Source organism: Maniola jurtina, chromosome 5, assembly GCF_905333055.1.
Source record: "Maniola jurtina chromosome 5, ilManJurt1.1, whole genome shotgun sequence".
In the NCBI taxonomy this organism is placed as follows: Eukaryota; Metazoa; Arthropoda; class Insecta; order Lepidoptera; family Nymphalidae; genus Maniola; species Maniola jurtina.
In genome coordinates, this window is record NC_060033.1 from 14576410 (window position 1) to 14586738 (window position 10329).

The window sequence follows — 10329 nt, forward strand, 5'->3', positions numbered from 1 at the left end:
AACATATGATTTTTGAGAGGTTTTATGTGATGTAAAATATAAATGATGATATGATTTTAAGGTATTTATTAAAATTAAACTTTCAAGTACGAAAAAAAAGTTTTTATTAATAATTTTGCACTGCTATACCAGTTAAGTAGGTAACTACAGGTCTAAGACAAATAATCAACTTCTAAAATAGTTAAAAGTACCATGACATCCATTTCGTAACATTAATTAAAATCAGATAAACAAAACGTTTTACTTTCTAAATCGTTGATATAAAATAATCATTAATTTTCAGTCTTTAATTAAGTATTACAATCAGTCTTGATCAATATTTCTTTTAAATATTTAAGTTATATATAATAATCTCACAATTAATGTCAAACATAGAAATATTAATAAAATAAAAAACATCAATCTGACAAGCAGTTGTGGCAAACATAAGAAAGTTCCCCACCAGTGCAAGCTTCATGAGCCCAGTTGTGGCATTCTAGACACTGCACCCATTTTTCTTTGGCCCTGCTGTTTGAAAATGGCTCTAAGCAACAAAGGCAATAGGATTCCTCTTCTTCTGCACTGTCTTCGCTTCCTTTTTGTTCTCTCTTCTTGACAGTCTTGATCTTTTTGGTTTTAGTGCCTGGTTTTGATTTCTTTCTTGTTTTTGATTCTTCAAAGTTAGGTCTTTTCACCTTTTTCTTAGCAGTTCTAGCTGCTTCGATTGCAGCTAGTTCATCCTTTACGGGAGTGTCTGTTAAAATAGCGGATTTCACTTTGCGTCTATTTGTTTGATTACCTTTCCTTGGTGGGGCTTTAGGCAAGGGTCTAAGAGTTTCAGGTGAGAAAGGAATTGCTGTCACTGAAGTATGTCGTGATGTAGATGCTACAGGTATTATATCTTCAGTGGTCGAAGGCATCGTGATACTATTAAACATTACTTCAGATATCGCCAGTTCAGGTGAATTCTTATTAGGGTTTTCTGCAGACTTGGGTACGTCTTCTGTTTCGTAGCCGATTTGAGGAGGAGTAGCTGGTAAATTTAAGATTGATGGACTTGGTGTACGAGAATCATGTAATATATCGTTTCTAAGGGGACGTTCCTCACTTGTGGCAGAAGTAGGACATGGCGCGAGTTCTTCACTTCTTGAAATTCCCACTAAGCTAGAGCTAGATGGACCAGGACTAACGGAAGTTGCCAAAGGTCGATCAGTAATTTGACTCGGAAGGTAATCGGTTTCTTGGAATATTTCAGTGTTAACTGGCCAAAGTCCAGTATGGATGAATCCGGAAGATATATTGCGCGGCGTGACGGCTATGTCAAACGATGTTTTAACTATGCCAGGAATATCATAGATGGACATTACTTTTCCGGGATTTGACCGCATCCAATTGTCGCAGGCAGTGTTAACTGCCTTTTTCACTGGACCAAAAACGGCTCTGTCCATCGGCTGCAACTTATGGGTGCAGTGAGGTGGAAACGTCAATAGAATGATGCCATTTTCTTTGCAGAACTCGATGTTTTTAATGGCTGTGTGTGAAGCGTGGTTATCTAATAATAATAGTGCTTTATTTTCTTTTGATGGCCTTATTTGGTCTTTGAAAAAGTTAAGAAATGTGTAGAAGTCTTCTTCTTGCATCCACCCTGACCCATTTGCAGTGCCAATTGATCCAGTAGGTCCATCGCGAATAAAATGGTCATTAAATCGTTTCCGCGGGAAGATGAACATGGGGGGTATGTGATTCCCAAGAGCATTCCCTGCTAGTGCTATAGTAACCAATGTTCCCCTCTCTGCGGAAGTCATGGCACTCACTTGTTTCTGTCCTCGTCGGGCAATGACGCGGTCTGGTCTCTGAACAGTTGTAATGCCAGATTCGTCAACGTTCCATATATCCTTCCCTTGCAACTTGTGTTTGTCAACTACTGCGGTATAATTTTGAAAAAAAAGTTCCACGTTTGTTCTATTAAAACTCGTAGCTCGAGCGATACTTGTAGGTTGAGGTAGTCTCAGAGAAAGAACAGGATGACGTTTCATAAAAGATCGAAGCCAAACCTCTCCAGCCATTTCGTGCTTAGTCCAAGAAGAAGGAATTTTTTTATTATATTCTACAGCCAACCTATAGGCAAAAGTTCTGGCTTCCTTAGTTCTAAGGCCAAAGTTAGCAGCAGCGCAGTTTAAAAGATACTCACACAGTACCTTCTCCTCTGCAGCTGTAAAAACAGTCTTTTCCGGATATCCAACCGTTGGAGAAGTTGCCGTTTGGTTAGCTTCATAAGCTTTTTTTTTCTTAATATACCTGTAGAGGGAAGTATGGTTCAGGTTATAGCTTGAAGCCGCGTCACGTAGACTTTTCTGTCGCAAAGTTACTTCTTCTGCTGCGAGATCATATATTTCGCGACTCGCCATACCTCTGTCAGTCTTTCTTTTATAATCAGTAGGCATTCTGAAACAAAATAAACAAATTAAATCACCAAAACATCATTTATATCTTCTGCCCGTTATTTATTTACTCTGTCTGGTATAAAATTGAAAACGAGGAGAGTTGAAACAGCCTGTTTCAAATCACCTCGGTAAGAAAAATCCTCCCAGTTTGTATATAATCCACAATCAAGAAGCAAATGCACAGAAATCAATTGTATCAAACATATATAATGAATCTTTAGTTAATAAGCTTTGGAAACATATATAACTTAAACCAAAATACAAAACCCTTATCAAAATATGGCCAACGTAAAAAATCGTTAAAAACTTACTTTTCTCGATTTTTGTCACATGGCACGCAGAACTCCACAACCGCGCGTCTTACGCCACTGACGCGAACTGACGAGTTAGCGGGCGGAGGGAAGTGATTGAAAAGCGATGTTGCCAATTCGCTAACGGTTTCTCATTCTGAGAAATCGGTACTGTTTCAAATCACCTTTGTTTCAAATCCCCTCGGTCTCCCCTATTATAGCACAAGTAAAGGAATAAATCCGAAAACCGTGAGTTTGTGGACACAGAATAAAAATTTAAATTTTCAAAGTCAGATAACTATGCCAATTGGGTTATCGTATTTAAAAGAGCTTTACCTCCATAATTACTGGTCTGTGGTATTGTGAAATGTGAACAGAGTAGGGTTCAAGGTTTGTACCACCGAATAGTGTGGCCAGTTTTTATTTTTTTTATTTTTAATAAAGAATATTAGCCATGCTAATCATGACTAATACTCCTCTTTCCCCTCCAATTAAGCGTAAAGCTTGTGCCAGGAGTGGTTACGACAATAGTGAAACGGGTGGGGTTTGAACCGCCAACCTTTCGGAGTTCAGTCCGCTCCTCAACCGATGAGCTATTGAGGCTTTTAATTTGTCGAAACTATCGTAAAATTTTCTCGGACTCGAATCATTTGCCGAATCCCAATAGTGAAGCAGTACCAACATGGACATTATGTAAGGGTTATAATATATATATATAAGTACTTCATTATGGAAACCTTGGCTCGGAATCAATTCACACTTTGAATTTATTATCTAAACAGCCGTTGCTATTATTGTATTAGTATGAAAATTGTATAATAACTTAACTACAACTAAAATCGAACATCCTTAGCACTTTAATAATAAAAGGTGCTAATCACGTTGAATTTACATACTTAGTAAGGTAGGTAGGAACCAAAAGCTCAATTTACTATAATCCGCTGAAACAGACACATCTGTGCGGTGCAACATGCAGCATTCGATATGCATTGCCCGCCCTCCCACTGCTAAACATGCAGGAAAAGTCAGCCACCAGGTAATCAAAACTCACCACCAACACGCAGCACCACACAAATCCTAAAACCACTCGACACACGTTTCGCCCAACCGCATATCCTACATCATATCCCAATTGCCTTATCAACCGTCAACGTGCAATGATGGTCCGCTTGTTTAAGCTCTTTACTAGTACAGGCTGCGCCACAGACGTTGTAAATAACAAACAGTGGCTATCATGGGCCCAGGTGGTGGGGCCCATGGGGCCCTCTCGCTTTGAAAAGAGAGGAGCAGCAGGCTCCTGAATAAAGGTAATTTATAAACCTCTTAATTTAATATTAAATATATAAAATTACTTAATATAAATATTAAAGTTTGTTGATTACATTCTTGATAGGCTAAATAAGTTTACTGTGTGGAAGGCGGCGGTGGGGGGCCCGATTTTTCCTCTATGCATCGAGGCCCTTGTCCACCATAGCTACGCCACTGATAACATACCCTATATTCTTCAACTTCGTAGAATTTTATTGTTGTCATAGTCTTTATATTTCCTGCTATAGCTATATTGATATCTAGATAATAATTTATCTAGTAATAATTTTCCTCACGTCATACCTACCTAGATAGGTACCTATATTTTATTTGCTAGTTTTCTCTTTAATTTAGGGTTCCGTACCCGAAAGTGTCAACGAGACCCTATTGCTGAGCCTCCGCTATCCGACCTGTCTGTCTGTCAGTGCTGTATCTCATGAACCATAATAGGTAGACAGTTTTGCACTGATTGGGTATTTCTATTGCCGCTATAACATCAAATAATAAAAATTTCAAATGATAGCCATGTAAATTAAGTAGTACCTACATAACCGTTTACGATGGTACGGAACCTTTCGTCTGCGAGTCCAACTTGCACTTGACTGGTTTTTTCCCTTTTGAAGTATAGAATCCTGAAATTCTAAAAATCGGCTAAGTGCGAGTCAGACTCTGACCAATTTTATCCCGGAAAATCAATGAGTTTCCACGGGAACGAAGTCGCGGGCATCCATTAGTGTATAAGAGTTAGGTGTACCATAGATAATTAATTTAACAGGTACTTGAGATCTAACAAGTGAATAATATTAAATAACCATCTTAATATCATAAATACTTATTTATAAATACTAGATGATGCCCGCGACTTAGTCCGCGTGGATTTAGGTTCTTGAAAAATCCCCCGGGATTTCTGTGATTTTCCGGGATAAAAATTAGCCAATGTCCAACCCCGGGGTGTAAGCCAACTCTATACCAAATTTCATCAAAATCGGTTGAGCTGTTGGACCGTGAAAAGCTAGCAGACAGACAGACACACTTTCGCATTAATAATAGTATGGATATTATAAGAATCCGGTTTTATTCACGTGTAACTCTCATCTCACTAGGGTTGCCACCTGACACTTCTTGATTTACGGGTTACCAGCATTAAAAATACGGGGTTTAGATTGTTTTACGGGAGACAGTGTTTTACATAGTTTTTTTTAATACTTATTGTTTGAAGAAACAATTTTTAGAAGCTCTTCATTTTGTGATACAAATGTATAAAAATCTTAAAGTTACATTTAACTTGTAATTTGCTTTCACAGTATCAATATTGAGTCTGTTTCGACTGTATGGGTAATGGCCAATGGGTATTGGTCCACGCATTGCCGCACAAATAAGATATTCTATCTGCTGGACAATACGTCAGGGTTCGGTTTCGCCAGCCAGTTACAGCAGAATTTGTTAAAAATACGGGAGCTTTATTTACTCCGTCGGTATTTTACTTTCGCAATTACGGGTATCTATACTATTATACCTTGAACAACGGGGTAGCCCGGAAAATACGGGGCTTCTGGCAATCCTACATCTTACGATTGTTTAAACGCCGCTAAAACACCTAATCATTTAATACCCGGAACTACGGGGTAGCCCGGAAAATACGGGGCTTCTGGCAATCCTACATCTCACAATTGTTTAAACGCCGCTAAAACACCTCATCATTTAATAGCTATTAATAAAAGGGTTATAAAAGTAGCATTGTCCTTGGTATCTGACTACCTATTAACTAAGTAATTAACTATCATATTTACAGCTGTACCTATAACATCCTGCATTGATTACCTATCTCATTGCCCCAGTGCCCAGTTAATATAGCCGCGGACCATAAGAACGTGGGTTCGAGTCCCGTCAGCATCAACCGATACATGTCCACGGCTGGACATAGATAGATAGATAAAAACGAAATAACCAAGACAAAAGAAAGAACCGGAAAGAGTTACGGAACCCTAGAAAACCATTATTTTTCGTACTAAGTAAGAACAAAAGTAAACTATAAATAGTAAATTAAACTATTGAAAGTTTATACTTCTAATAATAAAGCTTATCTGATCCAGCCGTCTTTATGTCTTCCAAAATAAAATAAATTTTATTTAGGTACATAATTATAAAACCAAAGCACAAAAAGTATAATAATATATATGTACCTGCCTAATTGGTAACTATTATTTTTTGTTTTAACTAACTATTACAAAACTTAATAGTTAACATTAGGTAGGGTACCTAATTTGAAAATTAGCAAAGTAAGTAGTCTTAATTATTTATTTTTATAAAGCTTATCTGATCTTCGAATCTTTGTTACCTCTGAAATTAAAATAAGATTATTTCATGGTGCGTGGTTTTTTTGCAAAGTAAAATGGTGAAGTTCGTTTAAGCTGGTACGCACACGATATGCGGTGCAGAAAAAGAGAGCTTTGCCATTTCCGGAGACCTACAGATCAGCGGTGATGCGACGTCAGCCTCCAAACACACCAATCAACCACCTAAACATAACTTGTAACATTACATAGTGCTTCTATAAATCCATACTAATATTATAAATGCGAAAGTGTGTCTGTCTGTCTGTCTTTCTGCTACCTTTTCACGGCCCAACAGTTTAACCGATTCTGACGAAATATTATTTATCCCGGAAAATCAAAGAGTTCCCACGGGATCTTTAAAAACCTAAATCCACGCGGACGAAGTCGCGGGCATCCTCTAGTAATATATATTATTTATGGAAGCACTATGACGGACGGACGGTATGACACGCACCAATAGTAAGCCTTAGTGGTTTTTTTGTTGTGTCAAAAGCAGACTTCTTAAACATTTAATATTAAATTAATCTAATGATTAAATAAAAAAACAATGTACGGAACCCTAAGGGCGCCTTATCTTTGCCGCAAAGTGCCACCCGGGCTGCGATCCTGCGCTCGTTCATCGATCGAAATTGTATGGATTTACGTCACCAATAGGTTAATATTTGACATATCGTCGATTCAGGATCAAACCGAGATTTTCTCAAAGTCAAAGTCAAAGTTATTTATTCAATTTGGGTACTATTGTACACTTTCTGATTGTCAAACAATGATGCGGTGAAACAAAAAACTAAAGCTGCGACGGTTCCAAACGCGCCCAAGTCTGAGAAGAGCCCACAACAACTCAGCCGGAATTTCCTCATGGTTCATGAGGTTCACTCTGTTTATGGTGCGTGATGAGTGTGCAAATAAATATGTAACAAAACAGAACGTGTATGCGTTCCACAATTACTGCACTTGCCTACAATTTAAATATTATTATTCAGTCTCTGTAGGTTTGTTACCTTGAACTTGAAATGCTTTAAAAATAAATCTCGTATCTCTGTGAAATAAACAAATGATAAAAATTGCATCCCAGTTGTTTGAAGATATAAAGCCACTAGATGATGCCCGCGTCTGCGTGGATTTAGGTTTTTAGGATTTAGGAAACTATTAAATCTTCCGGGATAAAAAGTAGCCTATGTCCGTCCCCGGGATGTAAGCTAATTCTGCACCAAATTTAATCAAAATCGGTAAAACAGTTGGCCCGTGAAAACCTAGCAGATAGACAGACACACTTTCGCAATAATAATAGCAATTTACTCTTATCCGTTGAGGAGTTCCATTATATATCTTCGAAAATATCAAATCTTCACCATATGGTACCACCTGAAAAGTTATACCCTTTAAAACAAAAAAGAATTTTCCAAATAGTTCCCAGCGTCTTCGAGTAATCGGGGCACATACATAATGACTTAAAATTTAAAAAACCCCCGACGCAAAAACCTCTATAAGAAAACTAGAAAAGAGCTGATTTCTTTCAAACAGCTTTTTCAAACAAAAAAACTAAGTAAATTAAAATCGGCCCATTAGTTTAGGAGCTACGATGCCACAGACAGATACACAGATACACATGTCAAACTTATAACACCCCTCTTTTTGGGTCGGGGGTTAAAAATAAAAGATTCGACCTCTGAGCCCTCGAAATCGAAGCCGATGCGACGTTTGAACCAGAAGACTATCACCGCTTCCGCATCGTTCTAACTTCTAACCTTAGGTAAGTATGTGTGATCAACCCATTTCCGCCCCACTACTGAGTACGGGTCTCCTCTCAGAATGAGAAGGGTTTAGGCCATAGTCTGCCACGCTGGCCCAATGCGGATTGGCAGACTTCACACACCTTTGAGAACATGGAGAACTCTCAGGCATGCAGGTTTCCTCAAGATGTTTTCCTTCATCGTTAAAGCAAGTGATATTTAATTGCTTAAAACTCACATAACTGAAAAGTTAGTGGTGCGTGCCCGGGATCGAACCCCCGACCTCCGATTAGAAGGCGGACGTTCTAACCACTAGGCTACAGCTTTTTTGAGGTAGGGAAGTATAATAAAACCAATCTATTTCTGCAAAGGTGTTATTTATTTTATTTAACAACTAATCATCTACAAGGTCATGATAAGTGTAATACAACTAATATACCTAATATCAAAGTCAAAAGGCTTTTGGCAATAGGAAAAAAAATTTGCGAAGTGCGTTAAGAAACACGCAATATGCCTTCATAAATTGGGTTCCGTAGTCTTTTCATTACTAGCTAACACTAGAAAACCTTGTGGGAACTCTTTGTTTTTCCGGCATAAAAAGTAAAGCCGGCGTATGCCTGTCCATGGGATGCAAGCTAACTCTGTACCAAATATAGATGAAACATGCGACTTTATCCAGAGGGAATTAGATATTTTGAGAATCCCGTGGGAGCTCTTTGATTTTCCAGGGGGAAAAGAAGCCTATGTCCTTCCCCGAGAAGCAGCTTGCATCTCTGTGGGTGTAGGTACTACATAAAAATCTGTTAAATGAATAGCCCAAAGTAGACGGACAGACAGGCACTTTTTCGCATTTATAATAATTTAGTCTGGATTATAAAACTGAAAGCACCAGTTTGCTTCCATGCAACTTTTTTAACTACCGTACCCTAAAAATCAATTGTAAAATTATTTTCGTACCTATTGCTTGTTAACACATTTTTAGATGGACACGATAGGCACTACAAATCAAAGGCATGTCATTTTTTAGGGTTCCGCTCCTGAAGGGTACTAATGGGACCCTATTACTATGCCTCCGCTGTCCATCTGGCCGTCTATCTGTCTGTCAGCGGACTGTATCTCGTGAACTATAATAGGTAGAGAGTTGAAATTTTCACAAAATGTGTATTTCTATTGTCGCTATAACAACAAATAATAAAAATTTCAAATGACCACCATCAAAATTGAAATAATTAAAAACTGTTATATATTGTAGAATGGTACGGAACTCTTCGTATGGGAGTCCGACTCACACTTTATAAGGTTTTTTCATAAGTATTTAATAATGACTTTCAAGAAGGCAGGTTAATATTTTATGCGTTCAAGGTATTTTTTATTCATCGATTGACGCAATGTGAACGGTCTTGTGGTTTGATGGTTAAGAAGAAGTGACGAGGTCGCAGGAATATTATAATAGTTCATGTTACAACTAACAATAATTTACCTATGATATTTAAAAAACCGGCTAAGTGCGAGTCAAACTCGCGCACCGAGAGTTCCGTACTCGAATATTTTTTGCGACATTTTATGACATTTATAAGAAACTATTATACACTAAAATTACAGCCTTTTCATATGATACCCCACTTGGTATAGTTATCATGCTATGAAAATTGAAAATACCTATTTGTTCATGAACACATTTTTTTTTCGTGCTATAAGACCTAGCTACTTGCCAAATATCATGATTTTAGGTCAACGGAAACTATTCTATAGGTTTTCTTGATAGACAGACCTTGATAGACAGACAGACAGATAACAAAGTGAACCTATAAGGGTTCCGTTTTTCCTTTTGATATATGGAACCCTAAAAATAACTGATCAAGTGCATGTCAGGATTCACTAGGGTATGGTTCCGTAGGGCTCTCTCTGTTACGCAATTGCATACAAATGATAAAGTCAAAAAAAGTCGTGGGCGTGAACCATTTTGAGTGACCACCAATCCATGGAAATAAGTTAGTTAGTGTAGAACAGCACGATTGTCCTCTCGGCCTACAAAAAGCCTTATTAAACACTAAATAACATTAAAAATTAATAACACCCCCGACAAGCGAAGGTTACAGTAACTAGAAAAGAGCTGATAACTTTCAAACGGCTGAACCGATTTTCTTCGATTATAGCTAAGAACACTCTCGATCAAGCCACCTTTCAAACAAAAAAAACTAAATTAAAATCGGTTCATTAGTTTAGGAGCTACGAGGCC

At 37.8% G+C, this 10329-nt stretch overlaps 1 protein-coding gene across 1 annotated transcript; it reads right to left on the reverse strand.

Moving 5' to 3' along the window:
* Positions 1-101: 101 nt before the first annotated feature.
* LOC123865069 lies at positions 102-2924 on the reverse strand. Its single transcript, XM_045905901.1, has 2 exons — positions 2735-2924; positions 102-2424 (listed from the first exon to the last, which is right to left on the reverse strand). The coding sequence occupies exon 2, from the start codon at positions 2421-2423 to the stop codon at positions 399-401; it is 2025 nt and encodes a 674-aa protein (XP_045761857.1). The 5' UTR covers position 2424; positions 2735-2924; the 3' UTR covers positions 102-398.
* Positions 2925-10329: the final 7405 nt, after the last annotated feature.

What these genes read in the sequence shown, in the direction of transcription:
- LOC123865069 (XM_045905901.1), bottom strand. Translation starts at nt 2,423, where the DNA reads ATGCCTACTGATTATAAAAGAAAGACTGACAGAGGTATGGCGAGTCGC.